General features: G+C 43.3%; 1 protein-coding gene and 1 long non-coding RNA gene across 11 annotated transcripts in view; one reads left to right on the plus strand and one right to left on the minus strand.

The window, feature by feature from the left end:
- Nucleotides 1-1940: 1940 nt before the first annotated feature.
- LOC134487886 (uncharacterized) lies at nt 1941-12648 on the minus strand. 3 transcript variants are annotated; one of them, XR_010066903.1, is made up of 4 exons: nt 12071-12648; nt 11494-11574; nt 5556-5624; nt 1941-5409 (listed from the first exon to the last, which is right to left on the minus strand). It is a non-coding gene; the product is annotated as an uncharacterized LOC134487886 (long non-coding RNA). The 3 variants fall into 3 exon arrangements; XR_010066902.1 differs by having other exon boundaries at nt 1941-4358; nt 11494-12648; XR_010066901.1 differs by having other exon boundaries at nt 11494-12648.
- Nucleotides 12649-13512: 864 nt separating this feature from the next.
- Nucleotides 13513-22224, plus strand: part of MEIS2 (Meis homeobox 2) — a 327028-nt gene continuing 318316 nt past the window's right edge. For 2 of the 8 annotated variants that reach the window (XM_063289989.1, XM_063289987.1), the window contains exons 1-6: nt 13522-14660; nt 15694-15926; nt 17418-17559; nt 18217-18267; nt 18992-19042; nt 19843-19992. In XM_063289989.1, the coding sequence (XP_063146059.1) occupies nt 14649-14660; nt 15694-15926; nt 17418-17559; nt 18217-18267; nt 18992-19042; nt 19843-19992 (639 nt within the window). In that variant the 5' untranslated portion in view covers nt 13522-14648. Of the gene's footprint in view, nt 14661-15054; nt 15178-15693; nt 15927-17417; nt 17560-18216; nt 18268-18991; nt 19043-19842; nt 19993-22224 lie in introns of those variants that run through there. The other 6 variants (XM_063289993.1, XM_063289991.1, XM_063289988.1 and 3 more) reach the window with 4 other exon arrangements.

A 22224-nucleotide genomic window follows, 5' to 3' on the forward strand; every position in this document is an offset into this window, starting at 1 on the left:
ACTCAACTGATTCAGCCCAGCTACCTATCATTTTGTTGTACAACATTATAACATGAAAATATTTCGTCCTCTAAATGTCAACAGAACTTACTTTCAACTAAGGTTGTTTAGGATTGCTGCCATAATTTGCATTCTTTTTAGACTAGGTGAATATGTTAAAGTCCAATTTTAAATTTTAAATGTTAATTTTACAATTTTTCAATTATAAATATGTTAATTTTACAAACAAATGAACCCATAATCTGAACTTTAATTTATTTCTACTGTTGTTTCAAACAACAGAAAAGCTTGAAGTCTGATTATATCTAGAACTTGGGAAATGTTTTATGGTTTTAGATTGTACTATATTACCAAATAAAATAGGTCTTGTTTTAGTTGTCCTGTGGTTGTCTTTCTTCCCATCCTTCTAAGTTCTCCTGGAGAAGGACTGATTGCATGGGTCCAGCAGTGGATATTAACAAATGGTTTTTGCTTGCTGTTTTAAAGAAGAGCGTAACGCAACGTCTGTAGAAAAGATCTGTCCAATTGCTTTGCTTTTGCTGGTAAAAGGAATAACTGATAAGCATCATATACAGTATCCTGAAAGTGATCCTTTAATTTGTCTGTAACCAACTACTCCATCACAAAATAAGCAACACTGACATACTTTGACATACGAAATATTAAAAAGTACATGGATGTTCAAAACTGAGTTTTATCCTTGGCACACCATATTTATGCTTTGAGCATACCCACTTGCCTCTTGCCTCACCCACATGTGCCCCAAGCACATTTCACAAGATAAGTGTGTAGCCCTTGACCCTGTGATCTTGTTCCATTTGAATAGTTTATATAAAAGTTGCAAACTGTGAATCAGGAGGCTATTTTCAGAAAGAACTTTGGAATGCCTTCTTGAATTAAATAGTATATTCACTGGGAGTATAATCCAAACAAAATTTTAAATCCCCAGTTTAAGGTATGCTTAAATCTCCACTTTGCATCAGTGGCACTAAAATATATTTAACTATTCCCCAAAATTTGGTATCTGCTCTGGGGCTTTAAACAGTAATGAAAAATTAAAATGAGTATTGACTATTAAATATCTATAAATACAGTTCTATTCATACGACACTCAGTAAAACTTAGATTTGGCCACATTCATGCGATTACTACATAGCTCAGCTGCTCTGAAGCAATGTTTAGAGTCAAAATGCTCCCCCCAAATAATATTACATATCTAATATGCCATATATTGAAATCATATATTATTTTAATTTTATAAATAGCCTCATATATAAACATCTTCTTTCTATTTTACCACTGAGGATGTACTCATCCAGTCACAGTAATAATATTACCATACTATTTATTGTACATGAATCGTTAGAATATTTAAGACATTTGTCATCTTTTAACAAATAAGTTACCATTATTGCCTACATTAAGGTATTGAAATTATATCATTATCTATGTAGCACTCAGATATTTGGAGTGCAACACAGTTCTCTTACTGCAATCCTATTAAAAATCTATTAAAATCAATAGTTTTTGGTCAGAGTGAGTGAAATTTGCTTTGCTAGTATACTTCATGATGTGGTTTATCTCTAGGACTGAAGCTTCATTCTTATATCCATTAAACTCCATGGTGCTTACCTCTAAATAGGCATGTATGTGAATACACTATACAATGTTTATATAAATGTAGTAAGGGGACATATGTCCTTATACTAGCAAGGTACAGTAAGTCTCTTCAGACACCACCATGACTGATTCTTCATCTATGTTCATATACACCAATAGAATTGAATATCCAAACCCCCTTCTGTCAAGAATTCATCTAAGGGCCTTGAACAAGTTGCAGATCTTCTAAAATGACTCTAAAATGGGAATCATAATGATCAAGTTGAAGAATGTCGTAGAAATGAATGCAGTGAAATCATACACCACACAATACATTGACATGTTTTCTATAAATGTTTAATCATTAGCATTCAAACATAGAAAAGTTTATTTTATTACATATATCTTATATGATCTCAGGCAGTGTTAAACTTATAATAGCTTAGTTACTCAAGCTTCTAAAGGTCTTACGTGTTTAAATAACTTCTTGGCCTATGAGAGAAGCTGAGTTATAATCAGGTCTTCTCTCAGCCCACTTCCTGGATAACCATTGGCCAAGCACACCAATGGCCTAAGAACTCCGCAGAATCCCGTTACATGAGCTCTAGCTCCATGTGCAAATCACATTTCTTTTCATGCTTCTCAGGAAGAATTTGTCTTGGCCTGTATTCCAGACAAAAGTGAAACATGGGACATATAAGACAAGAGAATGCCTCCTCTCAGGCTCTTCAGACTCTTAAACTGTGGGACTGAATAGGTTTACTGTGAGCTATATTGCTCATGAAGAGATTAACAATTTGATCACATGCAAGTACTACTAAACTAATTCTCATTTACTGTAAATAACTCCCACATTACAAGCCACAAATATATAAATATAAATTACTGACAATTTTCTTCCTTTTTCTGATCTTCTACCAAATCTGCTTCCTCATTGTTGATGGTAGTGCAGCCCATAATGCAGGATACTTTCACACACACAAAAAAAAAGAGAGGGAGAGGGAGAGAGAAAGAGGGAGGAAGGAAGCAAGGAAGCAAAATCTCTCTTTTCCATTTAGCCTGTGAGTCTACTGAATAATATACATCGTTCCAGCCTTTAGCAATTCCCTACCTCTAAACTTTCTATTAAGGAATGTAGGAATACTTTTGTAAACCCATCACAAGATCTTGTAATCTCTCCAACCCCACCTCCAGCACTGCTCTTCTGTAAGGATTGGTGCCAAAGAAAATATTAGGTTGAAACTTTAGGGCAGAACCATCTTAAGGAGGAGAAAAAAAAAAGCAATGATTAATTTAACTGTGAAAGAAAATGAAACATATGGTTATAGGTGTTTTTTTTTAAGTTTGAATCTCTATTAATTATTCCATAAGGGTAACAGGGTTGCAACTATTCTCAGTTCTGACTAACACCAGCAGATAGCAGCAAGTCTGAGAGCTTCCAGACATTCACCAGAGCTGTTGGCTTGTTTTGTTTGCAAGAGTAAATGTGGTTAAGGGGAACTCCGCCCCCCCCCCACCATTTCTGTTTGCCATAGTTATAGGATCAAGTTTCTTCATTCCTCCTGAACTGGGAGCGAGTTAACAGACCAAATGAAAGCTAAATGGTTGGAAAAAAGGAACTTACTACAGCTCGTTTTAAGAAAGAGACAGGCTATCCAGGATTTCTTTTCCCGCTCCAGTGCCATCATCACTCCAGGCACCCCTTCCTGCCCTCTCACCCCACCGCGTTTATTTGAGGACACGATCCCGCGATCAGAAAGACGAGGGGGAAACCACCTTTGCCTTCCTGGAGGGTTGGGCGGGGGGGGGGGGACTTCGTACTTTAATCGCTGCGTAACTAACTAAAGGGACAGGGACGGAGTGCCTGGGGAAAGATGGTAGGCTGGCGGGAGACGCCTGGCTCAAATGGATAACTGATTTCGTGGCGCCTTGTTTTAGAAAGGAAATGAGGCAGGCAAGGGCTAGTCGGAATCCTGTCAAATCCCTCTCGAGGAATTTCTGTTCAGGGAAACCCCTCTATTAATACTAATACTCATACTTATAAGCACTAATATTCATTAATACCAATATTAGTACTTCCTTAATACTAATAGTTACAAATCTCTGTCACCCAAGCCTTTACTTTCAGATCTGCTCTCTGCATTATTCAGTTTGGTTTGTTCAACCAGCACTACAGACCCCTTGGCTGATTTCCTATCCTTAGCAGCAATATTGCCAGGGCTAAAAACTCACTTTAGCCCACACTAAGCATGATTATACCTGGTTAGTATTTGGATGGGAGACCACCAGGAAATGCCAGGACTGTATGTCGAAAAGGCGTCCTGAAAGAACGGAATGGCAAACTCATTCTGGATGGAACAAGCAAACGATGGGCATCTGAAATCACCAAGAGTCGATCTGGACTCAAGGAAACTTTACCATTACAGAGTTGTCCACAAGTGTGGTCAAAAAAGTCAAGATGGTGCCCACAAAGGTACGATCGAAGCTCTGTCTGTTTTTGTGTGCATCACACTGTCCTGGGCACCGACCTGGCTTTTTTTTTTTTTTAACCATACCTGCGGACGCCCCTGAACAAGGGAAGTTTAGGGAGCGGTTGTGCTGCCCGCTGGGAGAAGCGTTTCTCAGCGGATGCGAGGAAGCCTCTCGGAGAAGGCGAGGCCGCGTGCCTGAAACGAGGTGTCCATCTCTTGAGTTTGTCAGGGCTCATAAAATGTGCATCGATTATTCCAAGAGCCATTCATTATCGCCCAGAATGCTTACTGCAGCAATGGGAAAGGTTAAAAAGGAAAGTGACCTGCTGCCTGCCTGACACAAAGTCATTAGGTAAACGAGGTATTCATACAGGTTAGAATCAAGGTCAGGCAGATTTTACGGGGAGGGGGGAATGAAGCTCTGCCTTGAGCTTGGGGAGAGGGAGGCAGGGAAGCGCAACAAAGGCAAACTGAGCTGACCCGCCCAAATTCACCTCTCCCTCCGCTCCTCGGGAAGAAAACAGCCCCATTCCCACATCTGTCCGCACCGCTCGTCGGGCGCTCGGAGCGGAGATCCGGTCCTCCGGGCGGGTTCCTGGGCGCGGAGACGGGAGGCTTGGCATCCCAAATCCCTCTTCCGCCGTTTCGCGAAATAAAGAGGCAGCCAAAGTTGAAGAACCCCTCCATCACCACCGATAAGAATCCATAAGATCAAGAGGAAAAGATGGGGAGAGCGATACTTATTTATGTACATATTTCCCCCCCTCTAATTACAGAAATTAATCCTCTTAGGGCTAAAAGATAAAGTCCCAAGCATGTCTTTGATGTTTAATGGCATCATTTGTGGCCAACCTGCCAGCCGATTAAGGCATAATTGTTAAATGCTCCGTCGTTTTTAGGGGAGGGAGGGAGGTTTGGAACCAGGTTTCCCCTCTGCTCTAAAAGCAGGACTGAAAATGGGATAAAATTTGGAGCGGCTGTTTTTTCATTGCCCTTCGTTTGATTCATTCGGCCTGTCGCCTCTGTCACTGTTTAGTTTATTTTTATATTCACAGGAGAGCCGTTCTGCAGCCTCCCCGTTCCCCCAGTCAACAAGCCATAAAGTTTTGAAAGGAAAAAAGAGGGCGTTTGTGGCTATCACCGTCCCACTTCCCAGGGACTGATAAATCTATTTTTTTCTTTGTCACCAAAGAAAAAAACGGGGCGGGGGGCGGGGGGGGGGATAAAGAAAGCTCCGGCCAACATCAGCGGCTCCTTTTCCCGCCGTTTCACTTGGCCCGGTTCTCAATTCTTTAGATTTCTGGGGACTTTTTGGACGCACCGAGCATGAGGAAACGATCTGTAGAAAAGTGGGGAGACAGACCAAAGTCAACAAAGCGCCCACTGGAGCCAGAACTTTCTCCCCCTCCCTGTCCTCTAATGCCTGCTTAATTTCCTTCTAAGTTAATTTTCTACTTTAAAAAAAGAAAAGAAAGAAAGGAAAACCTGAGCATAGGTCGGTGAAGAGAGTCGGTGGAATAAATTAAAATCCACACAGCTTCTTTTTGCAGGTATCTGAAAGGAAAGAAGAAAGAACAAAACATCGCATTACGCATTTATCAGTTGGGAATACTCGGGGCCGACGTTGTGGTGGGGGCAGTAGAGCTTCGGACCTTTAGACGTTTTGGCCTCGGGAGGCGTTGTGGGGCTAAGTCTGCGAAGAAGCGCGAGACAAAGTCTCCACGAATTCTCGGTGAAAAATACCCCCTCGGTGTGCTCTGGCTCTGCGCGTCCGCCTCTTCTCTCTCTTTAGCCGAAAGACCCGCCGCCTTTCCACGCAGGTTTGCTTAGCGGGAGCCTTGCGGCGTGCAAGGCGCTCGCCTCAAAGTCAGCCCGGGGCAGCTGGAGGCCTGGGGCACGCGCATCCTCCGAAAAGCCTGCGGGCGTTTAGCGACCGCTCGCGCGGAGCCAAGCAAACCCTTCGGAGTCTTCGAAGGACTCTGCGACTCTGTAGCCGAAGGGTCGCTGCCCCTGAGCTCCTTGGCTGCACACAGCCGGGCTAACCACGGCGGAGCCTCGAGCTCAGCGGCGCCCGATTGCTTTGAAATGTTTGGAGCGCGGCTTGGATCTCCCTGAAGTTCAGGGGGACTAAGGTGGCCGGACCGGGTACTTCCGCAGCCCCTTTTGTGCCGTGCGCTGCGGTTTAAGGCTCCTGCAGGGGGACTAGCTCGGCTTGGAGGCCCAACGCGGCTGGGATCGAAAGGGACGCCCAACGGTCTGGACTTCCGTCGGTGAGACGAGGCGGGGGCTCCCTTCGGAGAAGCGGAGAAGGAAAGCGGGACTGGGTGGGACGCGGCTGGCACGACCTTCTACTCCTCCTCGGATAAAAGCCCGGCGTCCTTCGAGGACTTTGCCCGGGGTTCCCAGCCTTTCTCCTGGAAAGAAGCAAGGTTGTGGGAGGCAGTTCGGAGAAAAGTGGAAGGGAGATTTTATGTAAATGAGGAACTCCGCAATGTATTACAACCCCGCTGTAATAAACCTGACAGTTTTGACAGTATTGACAACATAAATATATGTTGGAACACTGCACTTTCAGACACTTAAACCGATGGAAGCAATAAAAAAGATTCGACTACAATATTTCAAATAATCGGCATTGATGTTTTGATCTATCATTTTTATACCTCCAATCGATTCCTCCCTCCCTTCCCCCTCCCCCCGGTGACCGGTCAATTTTAAGTAAAAACCTATCGTAATTATTTACGCTATTGCCAATGACGACCTAATAACTGTTTTCAATTAATTACGGCAGAGCTTAGCCTCGGCAGGGCCGTCACCAAAAGGCCCTTTTGCAAGGAGCACAAAATCACCGGGATTACTTTCTCCGTGCAGGGCACCGAGGGGGAGATGCATTAAAAAGAAAATGAAAAGTGCAGTCAGGCGACCCGAGTGCTGGAGAGAGAAAGCGCTGGACGGGGCCGGCAACGAAGTGTGTATTTTTTTTTAATCTATCTTTCTCTCCAGAAACTGCCCCGTGTCTTTCTGACACCAGGTTTCCAGAGCCAAGGTGCCATTCTCGAACTGAAGTTAGCTGGCCCAATTCAGGCATTTCTCCCCACAAATGTGGCTTCCTCTCGGCGCATGAGCTTTGGGCAGGAGAGCCAAAGGAGTTTGTAGAAGACGGAATCCGGTTCTTTCCGGCGCGATCCACAACTCGTTTTAGGCACAAGCCTAAGCGGGTCTTCCCCGAAAGGAAGCCCATTGAATGGAACAGAGTTTGTCGCCAAGAAAATATGCAAAACTGGCCGAGACCCATTAAGACCCAAGGAAGCAGGCGTTCTAATACTCCGATCTCTTTGGGCAGGCTGTTCGAGAGGACTAGGATGACCTTGGGTTCAAAGAAGTCTGAGTTTCCTCTGACACCGAACCGCTTTTTTAAATGAATAAAGCAACCTCCTGCCAAGGAACGCCTGGCTAGCCTTGTCCTAGGCGCCTTTTGCACTTTAGGAATAGCTCTTCTCCTTTTCCGCCCTCTGCTCCAGGGACGCAGAGACGGGACTTCGAAGAGCAAAATCGCGCTGGGATCCTTTCCTTTCTCCCGATCTAGAATACAAAGGACCCGCTGCCCCCTTGCCCTCAACCCGAGGAGAAGGTTGCGTTTAAGCAAAGCAGGGAGGGGACAAAAGGGCGACGACTGGGGGTCGCCTTATGCCACAAGGTCCTGCGCTTCCTAGAAGTTAGACGGGTTTAGGATCGGGATCTTAAAGAGTGCATTTCTGGTGTCGGAAAAATCCTACGACGGGTTTTGGAATATTAGAAATTAAGCCACATAAGACGGTGGTGGTAGTGATGATGATGATGATGACGATGATGATATGTAGTGTTCAAGGGTGAGGGGAAAGGGGAGGGAGGGGAACAAAAGCCTCCAACGCCTGTTTCCAATCTTCTGACATTCTGCGGTTAGTGAACATTCGGTTTGGAACCAAGCGGAGCATCAGCACCTTCGAAAACGACTTCCAGTTGTGTAGCCATTTACCAGTACAAAGAAGAGGGGGGAAAGGAGCAGTCTTGAGGGGCTGGGAAGAAGCAGCGTTTGCTGAAACGGTTGGAGTCCCGCCAGATAGCGCTAGAGGGCTGTTTATTGAATCGCTTCTTCAGTTCAGTGGGATCTTTGCAGAATAAACAGGGGAGATAAAGAAGTAAAGGAGGGAGGAGGAGGGAAGCCCACGCCACAAGTGCCCTGTTAATTCCTAGAAGTGTTTGGGAAGTACAATAGAGGGTTGTAAGTGAATAAAGAAACTAAAGTTCGTGTTGATTTTGAAACAGAAAGGAAGTGAAGTAAGAAAAAAGAAAGGAAAAGAAAGGGTCCAAGAAGTAATTTTAAGGAGGGCCCTCCTAAACCAGCTTTCAAAGAACTCCAGCGCCCAGGAAGAGAGGTCAGGAAGAGTTCACCTGACGAGTAAGACTTGACTTTCTTGGAAGGAAAGGATTTGGGAAAGTAAGTCACAAAGTGAGAAAATGAAAGGAAAAAGAGGAAAAGGAAAGAAAAATAGAAACATTTTCTACCTGTGGCATTCCAAAAGGTGGAGAAGTGTGCCAATATGCAGAAAATAGATTAATATCTCCATAAATTAAATGAAATATTTGATTCCATATATATTTGCCCAAGCAGAATGATCTTTGATTGTCTGCACTGCGGGGGGGGGGGGGGGGGGGAGGAAAAAAAAAGCTAACTACAGAATTTCATTTCCTTTGCAGAAATCTGAGGGAAATAATCAAGCCCAATTAATAGTCCAGTCTAGAAACTAAAATATGTGAATTTCATCTAAAGGCAAAGAATCTGAACATAAGTTGACTAAGTTTTGTCCATGGTATTGATAGTGATCAACTTAGGTTTAACCAATTCTTGGCTCAGTGTTGGAGCTAGAATTAGGAGAAAGGGGGAAAAAAATGAAGTAAGAAGTTATGTCAGCTTCCTGACTATTGAAGATTCCTACCAAATTCAGAAAACTAGGAGGTGCCTAAACTTTTAAACAATCCCTGCCTTTGACCTGATTTGTTCCTTGTCACACAGTTTTTAGTCACAATTCAAAGTAAATTATTCAAAAATACCCATAACTCCTATGAAAAACAAAGGCATTTCTTCCAATGCTATTTGCTTAATCCAGTAGCCAGGGGGGGGGGGATCCCTTCATTCCAGCAAACAAACACTGAATAAATTATAAACAAGATTATGGCTGAAGTTATTTGTCCTTCTAGTGAGGTGTCAATCTGCTAAGAGAAGTAAAAACAGCTAAGAGGATTTAAGCCAGGCGAATTTAATAAAACCAGATTAGTTGCATATACGTTTTACACTGTTAGAGAGCCTAAAATCATGGCACCAGAGAGCATCTATTGGACTGTATCAACAGCAGGAGGAACTAAGATTTCCTGAAGATGGATTTCTATTGGTATCTCAACCCAAACCACTTTCTCCAAATCCCCTTTCTATTTACAGGATACCTCACAGAGAGCAAATTTGAAATAAAACACGTATACTTTCAGAATCTTCCATGTTACCTGTTGGGCAAGTCCCCTTTGCAAAAGAGAGAATTTATGAAAAAAAAATTAAAAAAACCCATCCAAACGGCCAAGATGTTATCATCCCTTGCAATGCCTGGCTGTTCAAGACACACTTTGATTTTCTCTGCCATTCGCAGAAAGAGGGTGGTTGGGAAGTTTGAAGAGACCAGGGTCTCAGCATCTATATTTACTCTCGCACACTTGCAGAATGCAGTTTAGAGAGGATCCTTAGCCTACGGCATTGTCTCTGTATTGTTTTTCTTGAAACGGATCTTTTGCCCTTAATGAATCCCAACACAGCTGGACAGCTCCTTCGCAGACACTGAGAACCCTCACCCCAAACTGACCCCAATTTGACACCACAAGATGAAATTTTACCGCCTGTTAAAACCATTTCCAGCCTGGAGGAAGGAAGGAAGGAAGGAAGGAAGGAAGGAAGGAAGGAAGGAAGGAAGGAAGGAAGGAAGGAAGGAAGGGTTTGGGGGTGGAGGAAGAACTATTGACTGATACATTTCTACACAGGACCACTAATCTATTATTATTATTACTACTATTATTAACATTAGTAGGGATTTTTAAAAAAAACTTTTCTTTTTCGATTTTGCAACAAGATCAGTTGTCTTAAAATTCATGATAGCTGCCGTTAGGCATGGGAGAAAGTCCCACTGAGAATCCGAGGGCCTGATTTCTGAAGAAAACCTGCTTGGAATTACAGTAAGAATATGCAGCTTCCCGCCACAACCTCCTCCAAATGTAACCACTTTCTCCCTTTTCTAAGTTCCATTCTGAATTCCAAAAGCAGTATGTATATATGTGTGTGTATGTATGTATGTATGTATATGTGTATATATATATATCCATCCATATATATTTCTTTCCCAAGGGGTTAGTGGCAGCTTCTAAATTAAGACAGTTAATGCTCTCAGATACCTACCTTAAGAGTGTTTTTAACAAACATAGGAAAGGAACCTTTTTTTAACTTTTTCACAAAAAACTATTGAAGAGTTTGTAATTTTTTTGGAGGTTTGCTTGTTTGTTTTAACATTCTTCCATGTAACTTCAAATCTCCCGGGAAATTTTAAAAAATCATCCTGGCATTTTAAAAGAAGAGAAAGATAACAGAAATGATTAATTTAAGGAGAAAGGAGGGGAGAAACAGAAATGAAAGAAGCAGTTCTTGAGACTGCAAATCTCACCTCGCCCTTAACTTCTTAGATTTTTTTTAAAGGCTTTTGATATACAAGTTTAAGTGAAATACTGAGATCTTTTTGGAATAATATTCAGTTACTGTAGTCAATGCATCCATCCTTATAGGACAGGAAAGTTGTTCGTGGGGCTGCATTTAAGAGAGAGAGAGAGAGAGAAAACATTGGCGGCAAAGCCATTCCGCACTTTTTGCTAAACCTATCTAAGCTGAGACAAACATATCGGCCGTCGGGTATGTTTTTTTCTGTTCTTAATAGAAAACAGATTTTAAAAATGTGTTCTAGGATGAGGAATTGTGTTGACAATATTGCAACAATGCGATTCCCAAGGAATTTAGGAAAGTGACATTTTCGGAAGCTGGAGGTGGGGGGGGGGGCTCAGAAAGTACCATTCCTGACAAAGTAGATCCCTTTTAAAGCAATCTCTTAGAAGAATCCAGCTGCAAAAGTAGGAAAGGATTTGCATAACCCACTGCTCTGTAGGTCTCCGGGCACCCAAAGGATTAACCAAGTATTCATTACCATGAATATCTTGAAGCGCGTTACCGATTTCTACGACAGAGAAGATAATACTGTAGGACTACCCCCTCCTTCGCCCCCGAAGAAGTCCTTTGCCAAAGGAACCGACTTAAACGCAGCTTGAAAGAAATCGACGTACTGAGGGCGGTTTTACTCACCTTTCTGCACAGATCCGGGCAAATCAGCCACAGAGGGTAGCGGCTGCTCCTAAGAATTGCTTTGATCTTGGAAGAGGTCTTCTAGAAGAAAAGTGGGGAGGGGAGAAGGGGGTAGAACAAGCAAAAGCAGACCCCCCCTCTCCCCCCCCAGGTGGCTCTTCGGCGCTTCCAAAGAGCGCCCAAGTCGGGCTCAAAAGTCTCGGCAGTACTTTTCCAGCTCCAAGGCTGCCAGCTCGGGGCTGCGCCCAGGCTGCGAGCTTGTCAGGCTAAGCGCTCCGGGGAAGCGAAGCCGTGCCCAGTGGCGTTCGTCAGCCTCTCCCTGCTCTATCTTTCTTTATAAGCGGGGGCTGATTTCCCGCAGACAGCACTGTTATGATGGCTCATTTAATCAAACTGTTTAATTGGTCCGGTAATCACTATCATCATCACAGGTAATCATTCATCATTTTGGAGAGCTCCGTTGACCTCGGAGCTCGTTCCCTCGCCCAGAGAAGACTGGCCGCATTTCTAGAGCCGCTCCTCCCTCCCGTGCCTTTGGCGGATATCGCCTTTCCTCCCCAACTTTCTTTTCCGTCACCTGTCCCTGAGAACGGTCTCTGTCCCGTCCTGTCCCTCTCCCACTCTCTTTTTCTCGCCGGAATCCAGTCTAAATGCGTGGCTGCCTCCGCCGCCGCTTTTAAAAGCAAGTATGTACGAGGCCGTAACATTCACAAGTAGATACATAATCATTGATAAATCCCACTATTACCAGGATAGTCTGGTTTAGATTTTATGTGCGGGGAGAGAGAGAGCGCGCGCGCGCAGGAGGGAGGGGAAGAGAGTACAAAACTGCAGCAATCAATAGTTTGACCATTGCTCCTCCCCCTTAACTTGAAGCATTCCCCCGTGATTGATGATCTCGGGTAGCTTTGGTAATTGACTGCTCTGAGGTAAGGCATGTTTCAGTTCCTGCGAAGTGATTGGAGGAGGCTGCACACACGCGCGCGCGCACCTCCCCCCCCCGCCCAAATTAACGTGGTAGGTAGCGCTCGCGAGTGCCTGTGGGAGAGAAAAAAGTGAGAGAGACGGGCCGCGAAAGTATGCTGGGTGTGTTTTCAAAAGTTCACTTGATCGTAGGAAGGAGCGGGCACCACCGCACTAGATCTGCAGAATAACTGCTGCAACTAGCATACTAATAATAATAAATAATAATAGTAATAATTCCTGTTACAAATTCTACAAAAGAACAAGTAAAACAAGCACAGGAAGGCACTAGGAGGAGGAACTAGTCCCAATTTTTAAAAGTGCGTTAAAAACGTGTATACTGCAATTTGGGGGAAAAAAGAGGAAAAGAGGGGAATGTGTTGCGTTCGCCTTTTAACTCCCAAGCAGCGCCAAAGCCCAGCCTAAAAGGTTGTCCTTTCCTTTCCTTTCTCTTAGTCCCCTGCGTAGACCTCCGCCTCAACCATCCTACAGCGGGGATGAGCACATAATAAAGAAGGGGGCCAAGCGGAGTGCTTTCCTCCAGGAAAATTAATCTGAGCAACAACAGCCACAAAAGGTAGCGAGTTTACACAGAGAAGGAAACGCGCGGCACAGGCAGCTCTTTGAAGGCACCCTTCTGGCAAGGATGGCGGACTTTGTTAAGGCAGGCTAGGAGTTTCCGCTGGCAGAACAAGTTTGCCTGCGCCTTTTTCTAAACATCCGCAGCTGCCCGAGTTCCTTCGGCTCGTCTCCTGGACAGTGAACCATTGCAGGGCTGAAAGTTACCCTCTGAAGAAGAGAGAAACAAACACCAGGCGAAGAGATGGCTAAACAGCATGGCCACGCAGACGAGGATATTGAAGGGTAAAATCTCCTCATTAAAAAAAAGAGAGAGAGAGAAGCAACAGATCTAGGCTTCTAGGATACTTTTTTCCTCCGGGCTTTTTGCAGTTCCCACGCACGCACGCACGCACGCAGCCAGCCCCCCCCCTTCTTTCTTGGCTCTCTCTCCTGCTTCCTCTTCTTCTGCTTCTTCCTCCTCCCGTGACTCCCTCGTTCTCCTTCTACTCTCCCTTTCTTCTCTGGAAGGGCGACCCGGCTTGGTTGAGGTCCCTGAATGTGCTGCGTTGCGCCCCCGCCTCCCCACCCCTGGTGGCGTGGAAACAGCTCTGATTGCATACTCTGCATACTGTCTCGTCGCGGGCTGCAAGCGCGAGCTGGCTCGCCCGTTTTCGCCCGCTCTCTTTTCTCCCTCTCCCCTCTCCCTTGTATGTGTCTCTCTTGTAGGACTGGCTATGGCCACCACTACTTCCGGGTTCCGTCATTTCATTCTCCCGCCGATCAGCGCCGCAAAACTGAGCCTCTTCTATAAGCCAGCCAGCAGCCAACCTGCCAACACTTACTGACACTCACTCATCTCAGAGGGAGAGGTGAAGAGGGAGACAAAATACCTACCGGGAGGGGGGAAAAACAACACGCGCACACACACACACTCACACAACCACGCACATACACACGCACACAAAAAGAACGGAGGAAATCCACGTTTTGCAAACTATTCCATTTTTCTTCGCATCCTACCCCACCCTCCCCCTCCCGGTAGTTTTAAAAAAAAAAGAACCTATAGCTTTCCTGCAAGCAAACCCCAAGCGTGGACTTACTGAGGGAAGAATTCGAGGTTAAAAGATTCCTCTTTTCTTCTTCTTCATCATCATCAGCCATCATTCATTCACTACCTTGACATTCCAGGGCTTTGATTGACAGCTGGAGTGGCAAAAAGCCATGAGACACGACAGTTTGGTTACATGTGGGTTGCTGACGGGCCGATCGTAACCTTCAGTGTGGGGCTTGACGACTTTTATTTTTATTTTTTTTTAAAAAAATTACCAACACCATTTTTTTTACGTAAAAGAAGAAAAAAAGGAAAGATACAGAAAAGGGAAATAAAGAAGAGCACGCGGGGAAAACAGACAAACTCTACGTGGTTTATTTTTCCTTACTTTTTATTGTTATAACGATTATCTTTATGAATATTTACGCGTATTGGAGAACTCTATAAGTGGGTCGGAAAGACAAGGGAAAAGGGATTTTTCTTCTTCCTTTCCTTCTTCTTCAGTCACTTTGTTGGTGTTGTTGCTGGACTGGGATATTAAATATAGGACACATCCCGGAGTTTATTGGAGCGCAGACTGATGGCGCAAAGGGTAGGTTTAAATCTCCAACACTTACCTTACGTGTAAATCCTTTCTTAAGAGGGGCCTGTCGGATTTGCTCTTCTCTGTTGCTGCTGCTCATGGCGGCCGCCACTATTTAGAGAAACAAAACAAATAGCAGCAAAAATTATTCACCAGTTTTGTGTGTGCGTGTGCCTCTATGTCTCTCTTTCTTTCCTTCTCTCTCTGTGTGTGTCTCCCTCTGTGTGTGTGTGTGTGTGTGTGTGTGTGTGCGTGCATGTGCAATTGTTCCACGCTTCTTTCCTCTCTAGCTTTTCCCCCAACAGCGCGATTTCCCTGCTCCTCTCTAACTGCTCAGTGGCGCGCGGTTTACAGGGGGGAAGGTTTGCCTGCTGCTGCCGCCGCCGCCGCCGCTTCTGCTGCTGTGGCTGTTGCTGCCGCCGCCGCCGCCGCCGCCGCTGCCTGGGAAATACAGCTACATTTGCTGCTTGGTTTGTCTCTGATTTTGACAAGGACAAGGGGGAATTGCGACTAAATAATGTTCCTGGTAACTTTCAGATTATTTGCTCCCATTCTCTCGCGTTCTTCTTTCCCTTCTCAGCATTGTTTCCCATTCCTACTCCGCAGCAGTAATCTGGTTACCGGTGGGGTGTTAGTTTATCTGTGGCCCCGTCTCCTCTAATTCGTAGACCGTTTCCTTCTCCTTCCCTTTCACACTTCCCCTTCCCTCGATGGAGCTCTCCCCACAACCGGCTCACACACACACACATTCCTTGCCCCCTTCCTCCCTTGCCCTTCCCCCCAGCTCTGTCGACTGCACTTTTTATTTTGATTTCAGTTCGTGTTGCTTTCTTCTCTGTTGTGGCTGTTCTTGGTTTGTAGTTTTGCTCTGTTTTGTCTGACTTGCCTGGGTGCTTTACTCTCTTCTGACTTCTGTTGTGTTTTTTTTTTTTTGGTTTATTTCTCCCCCTCTCCCCCCCCCTTTCTCTTTCTCTCTCGCTTTCCTCTCTCTCTTCTTCTGGTTCTGTTTCTTTCCTTTTCTGGCCCATTTTCTTTTTGACAGTACGATGAGCTGCCTCATTACGGCGGGATGGACGGAGTAGGGGTACCTGCTTCCATGTACGGAGACCCACACGCCCCCAGGCCGATCCCCCCAGTACACCACTTGAACCATGGGCCGCCACTGCATGCCAGCCAGCATTATGGAGCCCATGCCCCGCACCCCAATGTCATGCCGGCCAGCATGGGATCGGCTGTCAATGACGCCTTGAAGCGGGACAAGGATGCAATCTATGGGTAGGTACAAGGCAAGGCCAGCCAAGCGCTGTGGCCCGTTCCTTGCAGCATGTGTGTATTTCGGGCTGTGTGTGCAAAGGGCTGGAGAGTTCGTCTCTTTCAGAGAAAGAGGACAGAGGGATAGCCGTGCTGCCGGAGGAGCGAGGTAGGCACAAGATTTTTGGAGAGTAGTGGTTTTTAAACAATCTTCCTTTCCTAAAATCCTCCTTGGGGTTTCTTCCTTTAATCTAGAGGACACGTGTAATTTGTCACTATAGATCAATACTTCTTTTCTGTATTATTTTAAGTAATAAAAACATTTTAGGTCGATAAAATAAAAATGACACAAATACATGGGAAAGTTCAGCTAAGAAATCCCTCGGAGGATGCAGAGATGGGTGGGCATGCATTTTGACGCAAGAGGTATACTGGACCTGCGTTCAAATTTTAATGAAAGCAGTGTTGCTAGGCTGTTCCATTCTTGGGACACCCCAATCTTAAAGACAGTTACTTTAACAGTTACTTTTAAAATTGCTTTTTAAAACAATTATTGACTTCCAGCTCCTTAAAAATGAAAAGGAAGCCTGGTTTCCCCAGACTCGTTTACACACATGCAAATTCTACTGAAATCGGTGGGGATTGTACTGTTTATTTATTTAGATGTTGCTCTGTAAATGAGAATTATTCAAAATAAAATGTTGTGGGTTAGTCCTTGAAAACAAAGCCGGGGTGGGGGAATGGGAAGATTAGGAGAGTGGTTGGTATTCTCTTCAGCAAAGTTTTATTTAGGTGATATTTTTCTTTCTTCAAAGCATGCAATAACAGCCCTTCTGCCGTAACACTAGGAGCAAAGATTTAGAAAGAAGACCGAACATAAGGACTTTTACCATTTTAACGCACATATCACCCAGTCAGACCCTGATCCTCAGGCAGTATCTGCCCGGACAATGGGGAGGAATTTGTTCAGTCCTCTTTTATTTTATGATGGGGCAGTCGATATTTAATCTGGACGCATTTCTTCAGCCCTGGGATCCCCTTCCTTCTCCTCTCCCTCCCTCCACCAGATAGTGTGGCTCTTGCTAGTTCTCACTAAAATATGAAACAACTCGGAGTTTGGGTAAAAGTCAAGTCTTCCCGTTTAGGTACTGTCGTGGCTTCGGGACAAGGGTTCTGCTGGTTCTTTGCTAGGTTAAAGCTGTGGGACCTTCACAGCAGAACCTGGGGCTGGGTAATTGTGTTGGTGGCGGAGCACACGGGTTTGTGGAGTTCGGTTTTGGCCCAGGAGTTTTGTGGGGAGGCGTCTGCATGTGTTGTTACTTTCTGCGTTTGTCCTCCTGTTGTCCCTTCCATTACTTACGGAAAGGCTTAGGCACATAAGATTGCGCGTGAAGATAGATATGTTTATTTTATTTTTGACCGGGGAAGAAACTTGTTGATTAGGCTTTCCTTTCCCCCCGTTTTTCTCTTAATGTCGTTCTCCCCTCCTTTTCTTTGTGTGTCATCGCCCGGCAGGCACCCGTTGTTCCCTCTGTTAGCTCTGGTCTTTGAAAAGTGCGAGCTCGCCACCTGCACTCCCCGAGAGCCCGGGGTGGCCGGCGGAGACGTCTGCTCCTCCGACTCGTTCAACGAGGACATCGCCGTCTTCGCCAAACAGGTCGAACTCTCTCTCTCCCCGCCTTTCCCCGCCCCTTCCCCGCACACCCTGCCCCCACCTTGAGCGCGCGACACCTCACTCAAAAGGCACCCTCCGAAGACACCCCAAGCCCGCGCGTAGGGGCCTGCTGCTCTTCAGGCCTTGGGGGAAGGGGAGGGCGGCGCCTGCCCTTGGGTAGCTTGGAGTGTCTGGGGCGAAAATGTTCGGGGAGAACGTTGGGTCTAGGGTGTATTTCCCATCTTGGCCACCTCTCTATCATCCCTTTTTTCCTCTTTCCTTCTCTCTGCAAGGAAGGTCTGCTGGGAGACATTCTTTGGTTCCCTCAGCTCACAGGAACGGGGCATTGTTAGAAGGGATGGGGGTGGGATAAAATTCAAGGGTTGTTAGGCCCATTCCTCAGCCCTCACTTGAAATCGTGAAGTGAAGGAGAGGGAAGCTTGTGTGGGACAGAAGGAGTGGTGGTTGCCCTGAGTGGCCTAAGTTTTCAGATTTCTCTTCAGCACTGAAAGTGGTTTGCACCTAAAATTCATATTTTGATCCATTATAATTAGATTGTGAAGTGGGGTGGGGGCTCATGCCCACAAATAGTGAGTTTTTAGGTAGCTGAAATACATACACACTGATTCCTCCTCACTCTTCCCCCCTCCCCCCATGTAGGTTCGGGCAGAAAAACCACTTTTTTCTTCAAACCCAGAATTGGATAATTTGGTAAGGTTCTTCCTGTCTTTTTTGACTTTGACCTTTTGCTCTGGGGGACCCCACTTGCTCAGTTAAAATAAAATATTTAGTAGGAAGAGGGACTGGAGACACGTTTATAGAAGTGCAAGGAATCTGGGAGAAAAAGAAATTATCCTTACCCAGGGGCTTCAAGGAACTCAAATTCTTAACACAGAAAGATGAGGATGATAGATACTTGAGCTCATAATGTGTTGCAAAGCTGGGTTTAAGCCCTGGGAAGCAAAAGAGAAGGAAATCATGGCTTCAGAAAAGAGTTCGAAGCTGCAGAGTGTGATTCTTTTGCTAATTTGTCCAATTTTAATATTAAAAGTACTGGAAATCCACTTGAATTCAGATCATTCATTTGGAGCGATTTCACCTTGTTTTCTTTTTTTCTAAAAGTGGATGGAGTGGTGAGTGGATGTTTAGCACTTGGTTGCTCTGCAGACTTTTAAGAAACCACAGGGGATGACATATCTGCAAATCACTTATCCCTATTTCTCTTTAAGTGTGTGTGTGTGTGTTTATGTGTGATTTGATTTAAAAAAAAAACAAATCAAGTGCTTTAGGTTAAAGTTGATGATCAAAATTGCCCAAGCGTGTTCAGAGAGCTAAAATCCTGGATAATGAGAGTGCCTCCTGACAATCCCCCCCTCCCTGACTTGCCTCTTCCCTCTCTCATATGACAATTCCTTTGCTCCCTGTTTTCTTTCAGATGATACAAGCAATACAAGTCTTAAGGTTTCACCTTTTGGAATTAGAAAAGGTAAGAGCAAGGGGCACTCCCTCTTTTCCTTTTTCTCCTCCTGGCCTCCTACAACCCTTGGGGAAACTCAGAAGGACACAGTAACTGGTACAAAGCACTGCCTGACACTAAACCAAAAGTGCATGGCTCCTTTTCTTTTTCCTAAAGCTCTCTCCCCCTTTTTTCTGGAACTTCTCCATTATTTCCTACCTTGCTTTCAAGTATCAGCTGTGCCCTTTCCTTCTCTGTCTGTTTACCTTCTTGTAGATTATTTGATCCAGAGATAGTATTTTAAGCAAACTTATTCAGAATGATTGTAGACCCACTGTTCTCAGTACTTTATGCAACACATGAAAAGGTTAAATGCTACAAGAAAATTATTTTATACTAGAGATCTTTCCTTGCTCCTAGAGAGATTTCAAAATATATACACTGTTCTCCTCCAGTCCTTTCCTTCACTCTTCTTGGCTGAACTGACTATATTTCTAGATTTTATTTATCCAGATCTCAGTGCTTCTTATAATATCCTCAAATCGGATTTTCTTCTATCTATAGCATAGGCTAACGTTTAGTAGCTGTGCATCCCCCCCCCCCAACTTGTTGCTCAGGCGAGTCTCTGGGGAATAATATGTGCTGTAACAATTTCTCTATTGTTTCCTTGCTTCAACTATATGCCTCTTAATTAGAGTTACTCTTGGAATAGATCACAGTGCTTCTTTTGCAATGGGAGGAGGTCAAGTTGCAGTCTAATAGTTTTGCTTTCCCCCCTTTTTAAAAATGCATCTCTTTTTTCTCTTCCTTTATTTAAATGTTATATTCAGGTTCATGAGTTGTGTGATAATTTCTGCCATCGGTACATTAGCTGTTTGAAAGGCAAAATGCCCATAGATCTAGTTATTGATGAAAGAGATGGCAGCTCCAAATCTGACCATGAAGAACTCTCAGGATCATCCACAAATTTAGCTGACCATGTAAGTCTTTTCAATAATTTGTGATGGCTCTTACCCATTTAGTAAACTCCTGGACTGTTATGAATTAAGGATTTTCTTACTATCACCCTTGTATTGCAATTGTTTACTTTAAATTCACCTCTGTTACCAGTGACAGAGCTATTTTTTAAATCTGAGTTTCTGATGGAAGAATATTCCTTTGTATTTTATTACTGAGAAGTTTAAGTTATGTCTTATAAAGTTCACAACATTGACAAATTGAAAAGTTGACAAACTGTCCAGTAAAAATAGGCAATATTTTCTGCTTTATGAACCTTGCCATTAATGTTATAACAAAGAAAAAAAGGTAATTGAAATTATTCAGTTCTTTAAAAATGGGATTTCTTCCAAACTACGTCTAGGCAGAATTATTAGCAATTGTACACTACATTGAAGCAAAATTATAAGTATCAACACTTTTTCTCTGGTACAACTTAGTGTTAGAATTTGCACACATTGCCAAGTGGCTGAAGCATCTTCATAATAAATTTCAATAATCTTGATATGCCAATTATTAACAATACCTTTTAGAAGCTGCAAATAATTATGACTGAGTAACTAGACATTAGCTGTTGGTTTTAACACTTTAGTAGTAGCTCAATGAGTTGTTTTTGTTGAATATGCACAAATATATCTGGGAATGGCATTTTAGATGAGCTGTTACGCTTTTAGAAGAGCTTATGAAAACTTGTTATGTACATTAATAAGTTACTTAATTTAGAAGAAAACATACAGTGTACAAATAGGACACATAGGGTTCAAGTGTGAATAATAGCTTATTTCTAAGAGTGAAGAGAGGACAGTTTACATAGGCATTGTAAATGAGTTCATAAAACAACTGGTATAAACTAAGAATAGCATAGCAGGAATATTACTCTAACATGTGACAGAGGGGTTCCCATGCTATGTACAAGAATCTGTAATAAGTCTTTAGTCTGCTATGAAAAATAGATACAAAAGTAAAGAATATTTTCTGTTTGTTTTCTTTTTCTTTTTAAAGTATGTTGTCAGAAAGTTAAATATTTGGTTTTGTTTGTTTTATATTTGTTGACAATACTGTAATAGCAGAAGTAGAAGAAAAAATATTAGTTATGGACCATTTCTATCCTTAAAAAATTATAATTGTTTCTGTTTCTTTTGAAATCTCCAGGTCCAAATTTCATGGCATTTTATAATTATTGCTGTCAAAGCATGTAAGCAAGAAAACACTGAATGTTTCTTCAGTGTTCTGTTGTATCATTTGTAGTTAGAAAGGTCTATGGAACAATATAATCGTTTCAAAAATATAAGTTGTTTGCAACTTAAACCTTAAATTAGGGCATACATCCGTTTATGGAATCATTAGAATCTGAAATGACAGGCATCCTGAAAGCAGAATATGTATATACAAAACATTGCATGTCTTCTCGGAACAGTTTTAGTGTAAGTTTGTTTCAAGTGGAAATGTAGAAATGTGCCATGCTGAGGTTTATATTAAAGGAGATTAGATAAACTAGACTGTTTAGGGCTCCAGCAGATGGTGAATGCTCAAGCCAATTTGAAGTGCTCTGTTATAATATTCAAATTCAACCACAGTGATAATATGAGGTTTCAGGGAATGCACATTTTGTGATATAACCATCTTCATAGAAAATAATCTTTTCCTACCTTTCCAATAGTGGAACAGCAAACTTAGGGAAATGTGACAGCCTATCCTAAACCCGTTAGGGTTTACCACTTTAATGGCTATAATTATTTAAAGCCCATTTAAATAATAGGACATTTGGGCCCTGGACATTTGGGCTCTACCATTCTTACTTTAGCTTCCTGATACTTTTTTTTTTTAAAGGAACTAATAATTTGTGCAACCAGAACACCAACTGGGAAATTAATAGTTATATCACACAGGTCCATTTGGGAATTGTGCCACATTAGATATGTATGTTAACATCACAAACTAACACATACCCATAAGGATGCATTTGATATAGATACAGATAATAAGAATAATGTACACATACAGATATATACAAATTATCGTGAAGTGTAATACTTTATTAATAATCAGTATTAATAATGCATTTTGCAATTTTAATGTGTAGATGAAAAACCTAGAACAAAGTTGTTTATTTGTGGGTTTCTATCTGACACTTACAATAGATAAACATGAGCATTTCTCCAATTTGTTATTCAAGATTTATTTTTTGCTTGCTTTGATATGCATATTTAAATACA

The sequence above is a fragment of the Candoia aspera genome, chromosome 1 (assembly GCF_035149785.1).
Source record: "Candoia aspera isolate rCanAsp1 chromosome 1, rCanAsp1.hap2, whole genome shotgun sequence".
NCBI lineage: Eukaryota > Metazoa > Chordata > Lepidosauria > Squamata > Boidae > Candoia > Candoia aspera.